Source organism: Microtus oregoni, unplaced genomic scaffold, assembly GCF_018167655.1.
Source record: "Microtus oregoni isolate MIOR12 unplaced genomic scaffold, Mior012 000055F_ref0000237, whole genome shotgun sequence".
NCBI lineage: Eukaryota > Metazoa > Chordata > Mammalia > Rodentia > Cricetidae > Microtus > Microtus oregoni.
The window spans coordinates 11,627,512-11,647,135 of NW_024543831.1; the positions used below are offsets into that span (position 1 = coordinate 11,627,512).

The following is a 19,624-nucleotide window of genomic DNA, read 5'->3' on the forward strand; positions in this document are numbered from 1 at the left end:
TTAGGTCATTTGTTTGGTGTGTGGGGTGTATTGCTAGTGTGCTTGTGGAGGTCAAAGGGTAACCTGTGAGGGCCAGCCCTCTCTTTCTACTATGTGGGCTCTGGAGTTTGAATTCAGGTTATTGGGCTTGTCCACAAGTGACTTTACCAGCTGAGTTATCTTGTCAGCCACCTTAAACTTTCCTTGCTACCATTCTCAGCTGCCCTACTTTTCTGTCTTTGGGCTTCAGGCTGCACATCCACCATGATGTCCCTAAGTGTTAGAGTCTCAAGGAGGTTAGAGACAAGCATACTCTTCATTAAGCTGGAGCCTCCATGGTACCCAGTGTCCGGTCTCTGTATGCAGTTACTTTTAGTATTCATAGAGGGGGGCTCTTCTGAGGCTCTGCCAAGGGGTGCCCCATCGTGCAACCTATCCCTCATTTTCTACAAAACACCCATCATGTCCTTCGGGGAAAGGAGAAGACAGACAACTCCCTACTACATTTGTGGCCTTTTGTCCTTGGTGGAAGACTTTTGCCTACTTCTCAGGTCTCCGCCTCACCCCTTTCTGGTTATATAGTTCAACCATACTGGAAAACACGGAGTTCTGGTTTGCATAATCAGACCACTTACACTCTCATTCCCTTCAGACCTGCTCTTCATGCTCCCCGCTGACTGGACCACACCCCTGCCAGCAGGCACTGTTAGCTTACACAGTAAGTACAATTCCCAGGTTCTCTGCGGTGGAAAAGAAGCCCTCAGCACAGGCCCCAGATCTTCAGCTGCGACAAAGCCAATCTGGGAGCATACACCTCTTAACTCCTTATGCCCACTCTGGCTTCCCTTTCTCTGTTTTTTGGTGTGTGTGTGTGTGTTGTGTATGTGTGTGTTCATGTGTATTTGCACGTGTGTTCACATGCACATGGAAGCTAGAGACTGATGTTAAGTGTCTTCTTCACTTGCTCTCCGTTTTATTTTACGACAAACTGAACCTGGAGATGACCAGCACAGCCAGCCTGACTGACCAGCCAGTAGGCACCAGGGATCTACCCCTCCCCAGCACTACCATTACAAGCATGCCCACCACGCCTGACTTTTTACATGGGTGCTAGGGATCTGAGCTCAGGTCCTCATGCTTGCACACCAAGCACTTCACCAATAGAGCCACCTCCCCGCCCATCTCTTTATCATGGATCTTTCCTTCTTTCTCTTTCTCCTTTCCCTTTAGTCCATGAAATGCCTCTGCTGCAAAACCTGCCCATTGCTGTTCTGCCTCATCCACAGCGCTGTCTTTGCTAACTTTCCCTGGGCTATAAACTATGGTATTGGCTCCAGCTTCTGCTCCTTCAGCCTCAGCTCCATCCTTATCTTTGTTGAACGGAGGTGAAGGTCTGCATTCGTTTCATGACATCCTCCTTTCGGTCCCATCGCTGTAGAGACACTAAATTTTTTGTCACGTTTGATTCTGTGGCAGCTTCTTCTCTGCTGACACAGCCAGGACAGGATACCTAGCTGGTAGATCCCAGAGCACAATGTAAATGCAGAGCCCCTTGTTGAAAGATGAAGAATTTCAAGATGGAGAAACTGGCTCCGGTGGTAAAGTGTTTGTCAGACAAATATGAGGGCCCGAGTCCTCATGAAAATCCAAGCATAATGTCATGGAATCCCGGTGCTGGGGAGATGGAGATGGGATCACTAGGGCCAGCATCGGGGCATGCTGGCCAGTCTTGCCCGGTTGGTGAGCTCCAGATTCAGTGAGACCCTGCTGAAAAGAACAAGGTGATGAGCATTAGAGGATGACCCCTGATGTTCACCTTTGACCTCTACACATAGGTGCACATGCACGTGCCACACACACATAAAGACATAGAATAAAATATTTCAAGATGCCAATGCTAGAAGTGCTGTCCATTTTCCAATCCAGCTACCAAGTCCTTCTAAGCATTATGACCCCTACAAGGGCACAGATGGCACATGTACCGAGCTGCCCCCTCCCATGCCCCCCTTGTCCTCAGCTGTCTTAGATGGCCTCTCAGGGTCCCTGGGCAGACCGGTCTCAGCCACTTCCAGAAGTGCGGGCCCCCTCTTCAGTGAGCACCCAGTGCTCATCACCTCCAGGTCTTTGGGGCAAGCTCACCCCCACAGCTCCTGGAGGCCGTGGGACATTTGCATCTTTTGAACATCGATTCACATGTGAGCCGCACCTGGCTGAGCCTGAGGAAATGAGGATGCATTGATCAGTGCTGATCACCACGCTCTAAATGGTCAATGCTCAGCAGTCAAGACAGGAATAAGAGCAGGCCCCAAAGGACCCTGTGTGTTCAGAGAAAAGTGATCTGGTTAGGAAACAATTTTACACATATACAGCATGACAACAGCACTTTGATGAATAGGAGAGCTTTCCCCACCACATACACACTCAGGGAGAGAGCACACCACGCTCAAAAGGCTGAGATGGGGCCGTGTGCGGCTGGTTCTAGGGTGCTGACCTGGACATTTTGGCTGAGGAGTACCAATGGTGAAACAGGGGAAGGAGAGAGAGGTTGCAATGAAATTTTGAGGTATGAAGGAAAAGCTGGAAAGGCACGGCTGAAGTGTGTGGACCCCCTCAGTGGAGACTCTGGGGCCAGGCGTTCCTTTTCAGATCTGCCCCTGTCAAAGCAAAGGCAGGAGCTAGGCTTCCTCACTAGGCCTTCCCAGTTGGCCTGCAGAGCGCAAACCCCGCAATTTTAGGCGAAACAAACGGCTGCATTTCCCTGCATTTTGCTTGTTCAATCTCTTCTACAGCTACCCTGTCTTAAGCCAACAACAAAGGGACCATGTTGGCCTGGACTTCCTTCGGTCTTAAGCAGAAGACCCGCGAGCCTTAGTCGCTAGCCCGAGTTCAGTGAGTCCACGACTGGCAGGGGTGGGGGTTGGGCCTTTCCTGCCACTTGTTCTAATTGGGCCTCAGAGTATGTGCTAACTCAAAAGCCAGAGCAGAGGGGACCCCATGGTCTGGCTAGTGGCAGCCAGAAAGTACTGCTGGGTGGGAAGAAAGTGGTTCCCATCCCGATGGCCTTACTAGTTACTGCAACCTCACAGAAAGCACATTTGCAAACATAGCCAAAAGTAGAGAAATGGTATCATGATCCCTGAAACCCCACTACCTAGCTAGCTTCATATATCTCCTCCAGGACGACCTGGCTTCATTAATCCTCTCCCACCACCCACTTTAAAGTAGGATGTGGGCGGCGTGGTGGAGGAGGCACCCGGGGAGAGCAGGTTCCTAGCTGCCTTACCGGCGGCTGGAAAGATGCGAAATGAATGATGAGGGGCACCATAGGGCAGGGAGTCGTGCTCACCCTTCGTGGGGCCACCCCTCCCCGCTCCCGCGCAGAGCAGGGGCGGGACCTGAGGGCGGGGCCCCAGAAGGGGGGGGGGTGGGCGCTACCCCTAGTGACTCAAGGCGCGTGCGGCTGGGCACAGAACGCCAGTCTCTCCCTGCAGCGCAGTGTGTTGCCGCTCCTCAGCAGAGGTCCCCGTGCCTGCCGCTGCCTTCGCGCCGCCGCCCCCGCCACAGCCACCATGCCCAACTTCGCCGGTACCTGGAAGATGCGCAGCAGCGAGAATTTCGACGAACTCCTCAAGGCACTGGGTAAGCTGGTGCGGAGAGCGTGCCCGGTCTGCCAGAAGGCAGCCGCGAGGTACCCCTGCCCCAAAGAGGGTGGTCCGGGGAGGTTCAGGCAGGGGGGAGTCTGTGGAGTAATAAAACTCTCTGTTTCCTCTGCGTCCCCGGAATCGCAGAGGAGCGTTGGCTCTGGAACCAGCCGGTTCAACTAACGTTTGCTGGACATTTGGTGCTTTTCTCGACGGTTCCATCTTTATCTCATGCTAGACCACAGTGAGGAGCAGGAACTTTAAGCTGGGGACTGTTTGAGACCAGATCTCGCCATGAAAGCGCTGGGTAGCTCAGGAATGCCACTTGCCATCTCTGAACCTCAGTTTCTCTTCTTGAAAGCCCAGGAGAGGACAGAGACAAGTGGAACTAATTCAAGAGCCCTGACTAAAGTCATAGGATTTGGGCAATGCCAAACAAATCTGGGGGGCCAGGGGTAAGGACCTGAGACCCGAGCCCGTGCTTCCTCGTGCAGGTGTGAACGCCATGCTGAGGAAGGTGGCAGTGGCGGCTGCGTCTAAGCCTCACGTGGAGATCCGCCAGGATGGGGATCAGTTCTACATCAAGACATCCACCACGGTGCGCACCACGGAGATCAACTTCAAGGTCGGAGAGGGCTTCGAGGAGGAGACAGTGGACGGACGCAAGTGCAGGGTGAGGCCGCAGAGACCGCACCTCCTTCCTTCCTTCTCCGGTATCCCTTCCAACCCTTAGCCCGCTATAGCGGGCGCGCTTTCGTTGCAGGGTGTGTCACGGGAGGTTTGTGTGCCTTACTGGTTCTGGGCTCAGGAAAAAACCCTACCCCTGTTCCCTCTCTATACCATCCCCCGTACGCAAATAAGCGCGCTTAAAGCGCGCACTCTGGGTGGCTGTGTGATCCTGGCTGTGGTTAGTGCCTCTCTAGTGGCGCCTTCAGCGCTAGCTAGCTCTTGTTGCCTCTTGTCCTGCTCAGCTGCCGTAGGTGGGGTGGCTGATCTAGGGTCCTATCCCCTGAGTCCCTAGACCATAGGGGGATGCTTTGGATCCCGTTGCACAGTCTGGATCGCCTGCCACTCCATCCTGCCTTTCTGTGTTCAACAGAGGTCTTGAAAGGAATGGTGAAATTCTTCTGAAAGTAAAAGCAACACAGGTTCTAGCTGAGAAAATGTACTAAATGTCCTTTCTAAGTCCTCAAGGGTGAGAGGCAGAAAGAGGTGGTTAGGGGGAGACGGGTAGAGAGGGAGGGAGGGGAAGGGGAGAGATTGAGATTGATGTTTGAGAACACAAGGCTTGTTATATAGCCCTGCTAGGCTAACCTGGAACTCTAGGTGTGTAGACTTGGTGACCTCAAACTCAGGGTTTTCCAGCCTCACCCCCTGGAGTGCTGGGAGTACAGGCTTCCACCACCACTATATCCAAAAGACAAGAGATGTTTTTGTTTGTTTGTTTGTTTTTGTTTTTTAATTTCTGAAACACGACCAAAGGATGAGTGAGTGGTCTGGAGCAAATGACTCTACCTCACTGTGAAAGCCTCGCACTGAGTGTAAGGCTGGCCTTGCTAGCTCATTTAAACAGGACGTCCCCCTTTCTCCACTGTGGGTCTTTGTTGGTTGTTGTTCTGTGTATTTGTTTCTTGTCTGGTTATTTGTTCAATACAGGATCTTGCTCACCATAGCCCAGGCTGGATCCGCTTGCCTCAGCCCTCCTGTTTCTGCCAAGTGCTGGGATCACAAACTGAACCACTATATCCAGCTTTTCCAGTGTTCTAAAAAATTTTGCAAATGAGGTCAAGTACTGTAGCCCATGCCCTTAATCCCAGTACTCCGAGGACAGAGGCAGGCAGATCTCTTGTGAGCTCAAGACCAGTCAGGCCTACAAAGTGAGGGGGGGGGGATGTTTTTGTATTGTAACAACATTCTAAAGAGTGGGAAATTATTTTTTTCCTCTTTCCTGAGCCCATACCTGTCTGGTCCAATTGTGATTCTAGTTACCATGTTTGGAAGGACAGAGAGACACAGCCCCAAGTAGCAGCCTCAGGCATGGGGCAGTCTTTGCCTATCAGCATTGATTCCTGCTTGAAGCTAGTGTGACTTGAGGTTCAATCCTCAGCATTCACAGGAAGGAAAAAACTTAAGAGTGCTCAGAGTGGAGAAGGAAGGGGGACCGGTGGGGAAGCTGGCTTAGCAGTAAGGAGGGCTCAGTTCGGAGACATCTAATGCTGGCCAGCGAGGGCAATTCTGATTTAAGAACAACAGAAGAATCAGGTAACACCCTGGAGAGAGCAGGGCTTAGGAGTTCCCCTTCCCTTCCCCCATCCCCTGCCTAATGAAGGAGTCCCATGTGTTAAAAGGTGATTGTGTGCACATTCAGCACCACCCAGTCCAGCTGCACCTCACTTTGCTGTATATAGACACGGAGAAACTACAGGGACTCCCCCTTTTGTCTGTCCACCTCCAACCCCCTGAAAAACCTTCAAGTTGACTTGATTTTTAAAATATTTCTAGAAGGATGCAGCCTGGACAGTGGAGCCTTTTATCCCCACAGACAGACAGACAGACAGACAGACGTGGGTTTTTTAGAGCGCGCTGGTGAGGAATGCAGAGAAAGAACTGTGTTAGTCCAGAATCTGGACAGGGACCCACCTTCTCATCTGCCTGCCACCGGCGGAATTGCAAATACCATGACGGCTCAACGGTTTTAACATGTTGTGACCCTGACATGAAGGTGTTTTAAAGTCCAGATTGCTGGGAGAGGGTCTCTGTGTTGGTGTAAGTGAATCCTCGCGTGCTCTGAATTTTATTCCTAGACAGCAAAGCATGCCTAAGGCTTTGCTGCTCCAGTGAGAGTGTGTGTGTGTGTGTGTCTGTGTGTGTGTTAAAAAGGTATATTTATACTCCATAAAATCCGCGACCTGCACTCTGGGTTTGCACTCTCTGTGGCTTAGCAGAAAGGATGCTGTGCCCCGCTGACAAGGACCATGTGTTGCTTTTCTGCCTGGCAATTATTCTCCAGGGTTCTTTGTGTTCTCCCCACCCCGCTGCCGAGACTATAATTAATATCACTAATGGTTTTCCTGCCCTGCAGAGTTTGCCCACTTGGGAGAACGAGAACAAGATTCACTGCACACAGACTCTTCTTGAGGGGGATGGCCCCAAAACCTACTGGACCCGAGAGCTGGCCAATGATGAGCTGATCCTGGTAAGGGCCCTTTGAGTCTGAGACAACTCCAGGGCTCCCCAGGTGATCCCCGGATGTGGGCCGTGTGCTGTCCTCATGCTCCTTCGTGGAGAAAATCATTTGCCACAGGTTAAAATTTGAGCAGAAAGCTTGGGCTGACCGTTGAGAGCAGAGGAAATCACTGTTAAGTGGTTGCAGGGGAGAGGGGAGTGGCTGAGAGGGCAGGATCATAACAGAGCAGCTGGAGGGCCAGACCTTTGTCCAAAGAATTCTGTGAACCCCAGTGGTGAGTGGTACCCAGTCTCCTCTCTTGACTTGGAATGCTGGGGCGCTGTGCAATTCCTCAGCTTATACATAATGAGATCCTCACCTTCTCGTGACCCATTTTGCTAGAAGAGAAAAGTTTCCCTAGTTTTTTTTTTGTTTGTTTGTTTGTTTATCACATCAGCATTCAGTGCCATAGAGAGTATTTTTACTCCTGACTTAAAAACTCCAGAGGCCCCCAGGAGCCAGGCAAGGAATGCTAATTTGGAAATGTCTGCTGCATTGCTGTGGAAGGGTGGACTCTCCAGGGCTAGAGAGGGGAGCACTGTCTGAAACTATGAAAATGGAAACCTTTTTGTTTTTAGTATTTTTGTTTTGTGCTGTTACTTTTCAGACAGGGTTTCTCTGTGTAGCCTTGGCTGTCCTAGAACTCTCTCTGTAGACCAGGCTGGCCTCGAACTCAGAGATTCGCCTGCCTCCGCCTTCTGAGTGCTGGGATTAAAGGTGCACGCCACCATGCCTGGACTAGACTGAAACATTTTAAATATTCACAGACAAGCACACCTTACCTAATGAGGCCAAGTTTATATCTAACCCTCTCCTGTAATGTAACATTCTAAAGGCTGAGGCAGGAGGATCGTGAGTTCCAGGCCAGTGGGGACTATAGAGCAAGACCCTATTTCCAGAAGAAAAACAAATGGTTCAACTTATTCACACCTTCCCAGTTTTATGCTGAGGAAACCGGGGAGGCTGAGAGGACAGTCAAGCCCCACTTACTTTCCCTCCCTCCATGTTTCAGAACTGACTGCTACCTCCCACCCCAGGGCAGAAAGGAAGAGCCCTTGTGAGTGACCAGGACCTGTGTCTTTGTTCCCCATTGGGCAGTCCTTAGCATTACCGCTGTTGACTTCCTGACCCATTGCCTAGATACTGAACTCTGAAGAGTTTGCTGGGGAGAGATGTCCCGTATGACTATGGCTTGGACCTTCTTTGTCCTTCCCAAGCCCCATCCTCCAGCTGTAAAATGAGATTGAGCTGCGGCCCCTGAGATTCCTTTCAGCCCTAAAATTACATGTTTAGCCTGCAAGAAGACCCTGAATTGAGCTGCCTGTTACTTTGAGACTGTTTGATCTCTCCCCCTTCCTCTCTTCTTGGCCCTTGCTAGGATGATTTAACTAGTTCTTCTCCTTTCGTGGACAAAAGGAGCAGGGTTAATTTGCAACCTGGCTAATGTTTTCAGCAGAGGGCCACTTCATGGACTCAGAGAGCAATCTGAGGCTGAGACTTGGAAATCTAGGGAGACAGACACATGTAGTTTATGGGGATCAGAGGCCATAAGGAGGGATGATGTTAGAGTTCTTGAACCTAGCCGAGGATTAAGTAGGATTGGTCAGTTTATGCTGAAAAAGTGGAATTTTGGTAACCTCTGTAATACTGAGCAGCCAGAGTCACAGACGAAATATCGGTGAAGAATTCCGCCACATTTCCTTCCTTACTGCCCCACACTGCAGCTCCTCCTCGGCATCCTTCCCTGGCTCGGAGAACATAGATACAAGCCTCAAAGGGAGCATTAATTCTTGGCATTTGGGATGTGAAATGTGGGCTTTTGTTTCAAGGGTTATTATCGTTAATAAATCTAAAACGCTAGGAGATGTAATCTTCACGTAAGGAGAGGTAAGTAACTTTAGTTGAGTTGAAATAAGTGTCCCCAGAGCCAACAGTAAATTGCCATGGGCTGTAAATTGTCGTCCTTTGAAAACTGAGTCTACTCCCCCACACGGCGCTGGAATACTCTGTAGAGTTTCTTTCTGGAACCTCTAAGCATAAATGTAAGCAATGGGAGGCTGGAAAGGGATTTTCAATTGGAGTGAGAAATGTGAGGATTTCTTCCCATGTCATGAAGCTTTTCTTTCTTTCTTTTTTTTTTTTTTTTTTTTTGCCTGGGTGAGCTCCAAAGGTCTATGTGGCTATGGAGCTCAAGGAATTCTGGGATATCAGCATAGTTCTTGGGATGCAGCATCTAAAAGCAGACTCACAATGGGAACTTTACCCCATCCCAACACATGCCCAGGACAGAATCATCTGCATTCCTCACTAATGTGCAGACACAAAGCCCTTAAATTGCCCATCTTGTCAGGAACTCCTTAATACTCACTGTGTGCAAGAACCATTTCTTGGAAGCAGGTGATGCCTTAGCAAATATCCTAAGAGCATCTGGTCACTAAGGGCTCCAAGGGTAAGAAATACATCCCATTCTTACACTGACTAAAATCAAACAATGGCACTGATAAGACATTTGCCTAGTGTGGGTAAGACCCAGCGTGGAAAGATAAATATAGAGATTTTAAAAAAGACTCTGGAGACCTTAAAGTAATTAAATGCTTAGCACAATAGTTTTAGCTTCTCTTGAATTGCCAGCATCTGGGGAATCTGGAAGGTAAGGGCCCTGCAATAAGTCAACACACACTTTCCCTCATCAAGGCTGCCAACTGAGGAGTTTATCTTTTTTTGTGTGTTTGTTTTAATTTTTATTTTATGTTTGTGGGTGTTTTGCCTTCATGTATTTCTTTGTACCACATGTATGCTGGTACCCATGAAGGCCAAAGGAGGGTGTTGGATCCCCTGGAACTGGAGTTGCAGACTCTTGTGAGTCACCACATGGGTGCTGGGACTCAAACCCTGGTCTGCAAGATCAGCCACTGCTCTTAACTACTGAGCCACCTCTGCAGCCCTTTTTGTCCTTGTTTTTTGCACACACTTTGCTTTCCTGTTCTGACTGTGAGAATTCCAGGAGAGCAGGCCTGTGAGTAATTGGCAGTTCGTGGGGGTTTGAGACAGCTTACTTATACAGATGCTACCACTTCAGGAACCAGAAGAAAAATGTCCCTTCCCGTCCGTGGAAGGATTTATAGCCTCCCTCTAACCAACAAAGAGTCATAGAATCCTAGCTGGAAAGAACCTTCAGACCCATCTTGTTTAAAGTCACCCTGCCTCTCAACACACCCTTTGCCCGCCCTGCGCAGGCCAAGAGAGGGAGAGCCTGGCCCAGCTGTGGGTTGCAGAGTTAGATCAGAAGGCCAATTCTTATATCTGAGACTGATGTTTTAGTTTGGAGGTGATGTACTATAGCTATACCTCCACATCCATAAGGGATTTGTTACAGGACCCGTGCTGGCACCAATATTCAAGTTCCCTAATAAAAGGGTGTAGCCTTTGGCCTACATACAGCCTCCTGCATCATTCCTAGTTTACAGCCATTCCATATTTATAATATCCGATACTATATGAATCCATGCAAATGTGTCATGCTGTATTGTCTAGGGAATAATAAATAGCATATAAGAAAAAGCTGGCTACCTTTAGGATGTATGCAGATTTTAAGCGAATATTATTAATCTGTGCTCGGTTGACTGTGAGGGTGTAGAACCCATGTGTACAGAAGACTGGCTATCCTTACATCGGGCTGTCGTTTCCCAGGCTCGATGGCTGCTTCCCAGAAGGCAGTTCCACCTTATCTCCAAACCACAGTTCCATCCGGCTCTAGCTGCCCAAGCCCCTCACTCTTGCATGGTCACTTGAAGGGACACAGAAGCCTTTCAGAAATACCTGATATGACATCCATCTCCTTCCAGTCCCGTTTCTAAACTAGAGCCAGGAAATGTGTGTATCTTATGTCAGCGCCCCCAGGTGCTGGAAGCAAATGAGAACATAGTTCCGTGCCCTATTGCGTCTTTGCTGGGCAGGAGCTTGCTCAGGGGAGAATGCCTGCTCTCTGCCCTGAGCACACAGCTCAGGAAACTTGAAGGCTGATAGGGAGAGTTGTAAATGGGGCAGTCTGTCGTCTCGGTGATGTGTTTTAAACATTTTCACACAGGCATCTGTACTGATCGGTTTTCCTTTTCTTCTCCGGGCAGACATTTGGCGCCGATGATGTGGTGTGCACAAGAATTTATGTCCGGGAGTAAAGGTGGCTGGCTTGTTCCTGCTTTCACGACAGGATGCGAGTTCCCCTGAGGACTGTGTCATCGGCCTGCACAGCCAGTGGGTCTTTCCTCCTACAGCCCCCTCCCCGTAAACATTAGGCAACCCCGTTTCCCTGTGACACTGCTGTAGTGCCCTGCCCTCAGCCCCCTGTCGCCTGTGCATCCCTGGTTTGCGTTTGCATGGTTGTACCAGTCACTAAACTGGTTGGACGCATCTCAAGGCTCTTTTTTTTTCTTTGGAGGGGGCGCTGCTTTTGTTGCAGCGTGGGGGTTAAAGCAGCGTTGTGTGGGCCTGTGTCGTGTTTCCAGTTTTGGCCTGCCTGCTTAGCTATCGTGCACTGAGCATCCATCAGCGGGCACAAGCTAAACTGGTCATGAATGGTAGCTCCTAGTAGGAAAACAGGCCCAATCCAAGGGCCTTCTTAGGCGAGCGTGTAAGGAAGGGACAGCTTACATGGGCCTCTATAGTGCCAGGATGAGGAGAACAAGCAAAGGACCCTCAGAGACTGACAATATAGAGACTAACTCACTATTCCTAAACCTGGAGTCAGAGGGAAGAGAGGCTAACACACCTCAGAGAGTTGCAGCCTGGGGGAGGGGTTCTGCAGGAGCTATGGGACTACAGAGAACACAGCTACTGTCCAAAACACATGAACAAAAGTCAGGTGTGGTGGGGGCATCTGTCTATCATTTCAGCACTCTGAGGGCTGATGCAGGAGGATCTCTGTGAGTTCTGAGGACAGTTTGGTCTCCAGAGTGGTTCCAGGACAGTCAGGATGACATAGACAGACCCTGGGGCAATAGAAGACCTGACTTTGAACGTGGAATAAGAATCCTGACCTTGCTGCCCAATCCTATTCATTTTGTCCGTTGTCCAATGCAACTGGATGAGTGATCAGGGCCAGGGAGAGGATCTTACTTAGAGATTCCCCTTCCCAGGCCACAGTCAAGCAGACAGTAGAGCTCAACAGGCAAATACAGACAATAACTTCACACTTGCCAATGTTTACATTTGAAAATAAGTACATTTCATCTTAAAAACCTGGGCTTGGGGACTGGGCAAGTAGCTCCGTTGGTAGAATGCTTGCCTAGCATGTGCGAAGCCCTCGGTTTGATACCCAGTGCAGTATAAACTGGGCACGATGGGAAAGGCCTGTGATGCCAGTACTGAGAAGGAGGGACAAGAAGATGAGAAGCTGATGGTCATCCTCAACAACAGCAAATTTTGAGGCCAGCCTGGGGTAGGCACATCAGACAATCTTTTAAAATAGAAAAGAAAAGAAAAAAAAATCTGGGTTTCTGTTTTCCTAAGAGAGGAGACTGGGAAACCTGGCATCCCTGGGCCTACATCCCTGCAGGGCAGTGGCTGGCTTGGTAGCTGACATCCCTGCAGGGCAGTGGCTGGCTCAGAGGCTTCCTTGCCTGTACCCTGCGCCTTCCCCAGACTCCATTCTTGCCCCTATGCACATTTGCCTGGCATGCTTCTCTTCCCATCCAAAGCCCATGGGCTCTCAGCAAGGCTGGGTCAGAGTGCTGAGGCCTGGAAAAGGCCAGAAGATCCTCCAGAGTTCACACTGTGCTGGGGCAGATGCCTAAGACTCAGGGGGACCATGCGTGTGAATGGGGACACATTTACAGGAACCCTCACACCTCCCCAGCCCAGAGCCCTAGTTTGTTCCTGTAAGACTATGCTCCAAAAGCCATGACACCTACACGAGCTCCCATCCTGAGCCCACTCGGGTCTCTCCTGTGATGCCATTCATGGCTTTCCCTAAAACATCCTTCCATACAACCCTGATGCCATCAGGCGCTGTGTCAAGTGGGGCTGGGTGCTGGCCAGGTCAGAGCCCTGGCACTGAGCTGCACTTTGTCTCTGGGGTCCTGAAGTGCCTATGCTTGTGTCCAGAGCCTCCTAAAGTCCCTAACACAAACGACTTCCCTTCCTGCTCTACTCCAGTGCACCTGGGACCAGAGAGTACCGGCAGCACACCATCACCTCCGCTCTGCTAACCTGTCTTCTCTGACCCTGGCCAAGTCCACACCCAGTGCCTTAAAGCATGGAGTAGGATCAGGCTTTTTAGGGGAGAGTTAGGGAGACCCCTGAAAATGGAGAGGTCCCAGACTGACATGCAATGGATAGAAAGCATGCTCTCCCGAGCAGGGATCAGCTGGCCACACAAGAGACAACCAGGCTTGTGTGCTTGACTGCTTTGAGGATTCTGCCCACTGGGTACCAGCTGCTCATGGCCAACGTGGAGGGGCAGAGCAAGGTCTCAGATGCTGGCCTCTTCTTCTTCCTGGTTCCTGCTTCTGCACGGTCTCCTATACACCTGAATTTGCTCCGTAAGGGCTGGACTGGCTGCAGAAAGTTCGGAAAGGCCCACCTATTCCTCACCCTGGGAATCAGGTTGTTTCCAAATGTCACGTGGAGCACATGCTTCCTTCAGATTAACCTCCACGGGGCATGAATAAAGAAGCAGAGTGAAGGAGGTCGTAGCCCTCACTGGCTTGACAGCCAGCAGGCCTGGGTAGGGACATTTGAATGACAAGATGAGGTAACAGGACCAGAGATCACACATAGTACCCGCTGTAGGCTGTGTCTCTTGAATAGTATTGGGTTTACAACATAATTGGTTTTACATTTTCCAGACAAAGGTACAATGTTTCTCTTACCTTATGGAGCATCTCTTATTCGGTAAGTTCTATAGGGATGTACACCAAGGATGTCATATTTCCCCAGTCTCCTCTCTTATAAAAACAGAAACCGAGATTTCTTTTTTGAGATTGTTACAGATGATGTAAATGAAGTGCATATGATATATAACATTTATGTATATTTTTTATTGCTATTATAAAACACCATGACCAAGGCAACTTATAAAATAAAGCGTTTAATTGGGCTTATGTTTTCAGGGGGTTAGAGTCCATGATGCTAGAGCAAAGGCAGGAACAACTGAACACTCACATCTCAAATGGCAAACAGGAGGCAGAGAGGCAGACAGGAACGACACCAGTCTTGACATCACAAAACTCATCCCCAGTGACACACCTCTGTTTAAGGATATTTGATATTTGATGGCACTGTGAAACCCCGAGACTATGCTAATAAAATTAACCTTGGATCAGGGGGCAGAGCCAGCGACTAGTTGACAGGAATTAGCCATAGAGAATATGGAGGATCCACAAATATGGATAGAGAGATGCACAGGAAGTAGGGAGGGACTTAGACATTCATCATTGAAAGGCTGAGCGACGTTTCTCTTGCTGGGTCTCCAGCCAAAAATGAAAGTCACCTGGTCGCTTCTCAGTGTCTCCGATCTAGCAAGGTTTCACTTCAACATCTGACTCCTGAGTCTTTATTGGTAAACAGAACAATGGAAACTTAAAACCTACATTTGGAGGCCGCAGCCAAGCTGGTGCCTGCTTGACTGGAAATCCCGCTAGGTCATGGTCTGAGTGGCAGGGTGCTGACTGCGAGGCGAGGGGCACAGAGAGAACTATCAGTAGATCAGTAGGTGTGGCCAATAAGCCGGCAGAGAAACAGTACACCTCCTAATCCTTCTGAATAGTTCCACCAAGTAAAGCCCAAATATTCAAACATCCGAGCCCATGACGGCCATTCTCATTCAAACTACCACAAGACACAAGATTAGATCTTTATTATTGTTGGGGGAGCATGAATACCATGTGGAGGTCTGAGGACAACTTCTCTCCTCCCATTCTTTCATGGGTTCCATAGATCGAACACAGGTCGCCAGGCTTGCATAGCAAGCGCCATCACACATTGAGCCCACCCACAAGATGTTTTAATCTAAATAAAAATATTGTGGTGAGAATAATCTCACTAAACTTGTCATTCTAAATCCACCCCAGACTTGCCTCTCTCTTGCTCAGCAGTCTCCAGGGTCTATAGCAGGAAGGTCAAACTATTTGGTGTGGCATCCAAAATCCTCCGTGATTTGGCTTCACCATATAAAATAGAGAAAACAGGTTTGTAAGATTTGACTTCAACTTCTGGGCACACTTTCAGGTGACAAGTGCTAGAAACCCAGCCACAGCCAAGCCCAGCAAAAGGAAACTTCTCTGCCATGGCATGGCTGAACAAAGAATGTGGTGAAAGGAGCGGATCGCCAAGGGCCAGTACTCTAGGATTCCAGTCAAACTGAGATGTCTAAATTAGGCAGATCCATGGAGGTCTAAAGAACAAGGTGGTTGCCTAAGGCTGGAGCTGCTTGGGTCTAGCTTCTTCCTGGGATGATAAACCTGTTTTAAAACCAATGTGGTAACGGTTGCATAATTCTATGCATGAAAAACCATTGAGTTGAACACTTTAATGAGTGACTGGTCTATGGCCATACCACCCTGAACATGCCTGACCTGAATGAGAGATTGCACACTACGTGAATTATAGTCCATAAAACCGCTGAGTGTTTCTCAGTACAGAAGTCATGCACCGACTTCTCGGCTCGTGAACAATACAGGAGTTCACCAGCAAAGCGGGAAGAGCCTAAAGAACAGGGTTTTTAAGAAGCCAGATTCAGTCCCCTGACACTCCTCTTGTCAATGCGCATCACCCTCCTGCTTGATTTCCATAAGTGGCTGGCTTAGGTCATGTGACCACCCTTGTGCCAATCACAGCTAATGAATAAATAGGGTATTAGTCACCTGACCGTATCTCTAACCGGTTTAGAGTCTGTTAAACAGGCAAGGGGTGGAAGTGGGCTGGGAAATGAGTGCATGAAGTGTGGTTGGCACCGCTGGGTCGGCTAAAAAATCCCTAGGTAAATTACTGACCTACTTTGAGTCCTGACTTCTTGCTCTATGTTAAAGAACAATGATAGGGCTGGAGTTTAGAGCACTGGCTGCTCTGTGGAGGATCCAAGTTTAGTTCCAAGCATCCACGTGGCAGCTCAAATAGTTTGTTAACTCCATTTCCAGGGGATCCAAGGCCCTCTTCTGGCTTCTGTGGGCAGGGAAATATGCTTGTCATACATATGCATACACACAAGCAAACACTCATACACATAAAATAAAAATAAATCTTTAGCTGGACAGTGGTGGCACATGTCTTTAATCCCCATCACTCAGGAGGCAGAGGCAGATGGATATCTATGAGTTCAAGGCCAGCCTGGTCTACAGAGCTAGTTCCAGGAAAGGTTCCAAAACAACAGAGAAACCCTGTCTCGAAAAACCAAAAACCAAAACAAAACAAAAATAAATCTTTAAAAAAGAACGTTGGTTGGGAGGTAGTGGCGCACACCTTTAATTCCAACACTCGGGAGGCAGAGGCAGGCAGGATCTCTGAGTTCAAGGCCAGTATGATCTGCAGAATGAGCACCAGGACAGCCAGGATTACAAGAGAAACCATGTCTCAACGACAACAAAATAATAATAAATAAGAACACGTGTAGCTGGCGTGGTTGGCAGGTAGATATGGGCCTTGAACTTAAGAAGTAGTTCAGGATTCAGACCCTTTTGGCTTTATGTACAAATCTCTAAGGCTCCCCAGGACTTTATCTGCCTAGGGCATTGTATCTGTCTGTCCATTCTCCTACCCTGGAAGTGGAAGTTTTTCCTGTTAGCCTCCATACTGGACTCATGATCATAGCCTGTCTTATGCTTGTGATTTCTGGTGTGGTCCTATGGCATTCTCCATATTCCCTGGGGGCCAGCAATAGACTGCAACCCCTGCATGTAGGAATGACAGCTTATACATCCCTGCACCCTGTAGTGCTGGGGAAAGGGGCTCCCTGGTTATCTGACATCAGATGGCACCATTAGGTTGGCTAAAAATTCCTGGGTCATTGACATTTTCTGAGATTCAAACTTTTGTGACCGGATGTCCTCAAGGGAACCGAACCCGGGAAGCAAACAGCATCACTAGATTCAGGAGTCATCCCCCAGGTAGACACAGCATCAAACTGAGTCACAGCTATCAGACAGCATCCCAGCCCCACTGGGAAGTGTGGGCTGTACAGGAAACTCTACTCAGGAGAGGCACGACTTGGAAATGCCAAGCTGATGGGCTGCTTGGCCCGATGTCTTTCTCAACCCCCGTGTCTTGTGCCCAAATACCTCAGCAGAGACTTGCAAACATGGCTTATTTTCCCAGCTGAACTGTGACTCTATTGACCCTGTGACCCAGTTCTGCCCACTGAGAACCCAGGAGAAGTCTGTTGAGCAGCTTCAGGGAAAGACTTTCCTTGCTGAGAGAGAAAAGCCTGAGAAGCTAAGTTGTTCATTGTCCCTAAAGTCATTTGCTTCCACAAGGTTGTGATGCCGAGAGCTGGTGCAAGCATCTTAGGCCCATGAAGAGATGGCCATTAGACTCCCAGAGGTGCCAGACAAGAGACACGAACACCACAGCCCCTGCTTCTCTTTAAATGTATATCCATGTGACTTAAAAAGAAGACGATGGCTCTGGTCATTTAAGCCAGTTATTCAGATATTCCAACTTTCATAGTTCCAGCTAAAGGCATTCATGACTGACTGATACACGTTGTATCATAGAGAACATTGGCGGGCATGGTATCACACTCTCATAAGCCCAGCACTACTGAGGGCCATAAATTCAGGCCAGTCTGGTCTACAAGGCCAGACTAAGTCTCAAAAACATCCAAGAATCTTTTCCTCATGGTGACTACTGGCACCATGCAATTAGACAATTGCTGTAATAAAACACCGACCAAAAGTAACCTGGGGAGGAAAGGGTTTGTTTCGGCTTCCACTTCCAGGTCATAATCCATCACTGAGGGAAGTCAGGGCAGAAACCATGAAACCATGGAGGAGGAAGCTTGCTGGTTCAGCAAGCTTTTTTTAATGCAACCTTGGCCCATCTATCCAGGCATGGCACTGCCCACAGTGCACTGAACCCTCCCACGTCAATCAGAGATCAGGACAATTCCTCATGTACAGCCACAGGTTTGGGCAGTCTCCCAGATGAGACTCCCGCGGGGAACTGGGCTGTGTCAAGCTGTCAGTTGAAGCTAACTAGGACTGACATCCTAGACAGAGGGAAAAGTAATGTTAAGATACTTGATAGATGTTACAGCCCTATTCATATGCATCCTAACATCCTTCAAAAGCTCCTCCTCTTCAGTTCCTTTTTATCACCATGGTAGCCAATATTTCATAGCAGATAGTCAGGATGCTACCAGAGAAAAAATGGGGTAGCAAGTCTACAGATGCAGCCTTCACTCCCCCATGCTGGTCCCCACCCACTCCTTTCAGAGGCACCTGTCCTCTGGAGGTACCCCCAGGGATTTTTCCCTTCCTTCTCCACACTTAACAGTAACTACCCATTAGTGTCAGGGAAATTCTCAGATCTTGTCAAGAAAAAACATCGCCTGCATCTATGCAATGTCTAGAAAATTGCGCTCTAAGATAAAAGAAATGCGGGCTGTCGGTGGGTGAAAATTAATATTCATAAAGTTCCCAAAGGGCTAGATAAAATCAAAATCAAAATGGATCTGAAATCACCTGTGACTGCAAAGACTTCAAGTCATAGGCAGCCATGTTTATCCCGAACCATCAGAGCCTCTTCTCTTTGAAGCCTCTCCAACTGTGAGCAGATGGAGACCCTTGGTCCTCACTTAGGGTGCTTCTTAAGGCCAAGGGAATTTCTTCTGACTCTGTATTGAAAACTTGAAGCGTGCACAAGGGATCAGTCATCTAATTCCCCGTGTGCCCACACCCGGCTCCTGCATCATTATGGCCAATCTTGCTTTATCCGCTCCCTCCTTTTCCAAGTTATTTTTAAGCAAATTGTAGACATTTAAGATTTCACTTATAATCTTCTAGTAACTATCTCTAAAAGTTACCAGTTCCCTTGACAATAGATAGCTACATTACCATGGCGCCTTAAAAGTTACTAATATTAGCAAGTCCTACTATCTTCAACTATCTTAGCAATATTTACATTTTCTTGATTATCTCAAGACTTATTTTTCCTGCTTGTTCAATCTGAGATAGAAATAACCACATCCGGCAATCTGCTATGTCCCATTGATCTCTTAATCTCCCCTTACCTCTGTTTCATCTTGTTCTGTTCTTTAGAGACACTGGTTGGTTGTGCATAGAGTTTTCACAGTCTGGATTTGATGTTTAAATAATACTCCAGTTTAAATAATGTCTTTAAATAAGTTTAAATAATACTTAAGTATTATTTAAAATAATTGGTATGCTGTGGACTAGAAACGCTCATGGGTAGAGTGTTTACCTGCCGTGTACAAGGTACCAGCTTCAATCCCTAACACCACACACACACACACAAACTGTAAATTGGTATTTATATCTAGAAGCTCAGCCAAGTTCTGGGTTAATTTTTTGGCAAGGAGTACGACAAACAAAAGCACAAAGAGACAGTGGTATTGAGAAACAACAACAAAAACTTAACATGGTGGCCACACCTGTTATCCTAGCTCTCAGGAGGCTAAGACAGGATTGCTGTGACTTTGAGGTCAGCCTGGGCTATAAGGTAAGACCTTCTCTCAAAAATACATACATACATACGTACATACCTCCAGTGTGGTGGTACATGCCTTAATCCCAGCACTCAGGAGGCAGAGGCAGGTGGATCTCTG

The 19,624-nt window shown here is 48.5% G+C and overlaps 1 protein-coding gene across 1 annotated transcript; it reads left to right on the plus strand.

Annotated features, from left to right (window-relative positions):
* The first annotated feature begins 3,451 nt into the window (after nucleotides 1-3,451).
* On the plus strand, nucleotides 3,452-11,256 carry Crabp1 (cellular retinoic acid binding protein 1). The gene is made up of 4 exons (XM_041638674.1): nucleotides 3,452-3,618; nucleotides 4,115-4,293; nucleotides 6,703-6,816; nucleotides 10,974-11,256. Exons 1-4 carry the CDS (start codon nucleotides 3,549-3,551, stop codon nucleotides 11,022-11,024), a joined length of 414 nt encoding a protein of 137 aa, XP_041494608.1. The 5' UTR covers nucleotides 3,452-3,548; the 3' UTR covers nucleotides 11,025-11,256.
* The last annotated feature ends 8,368 nt before the right edge of the window (nucleotides 11,257-19,624 follow it).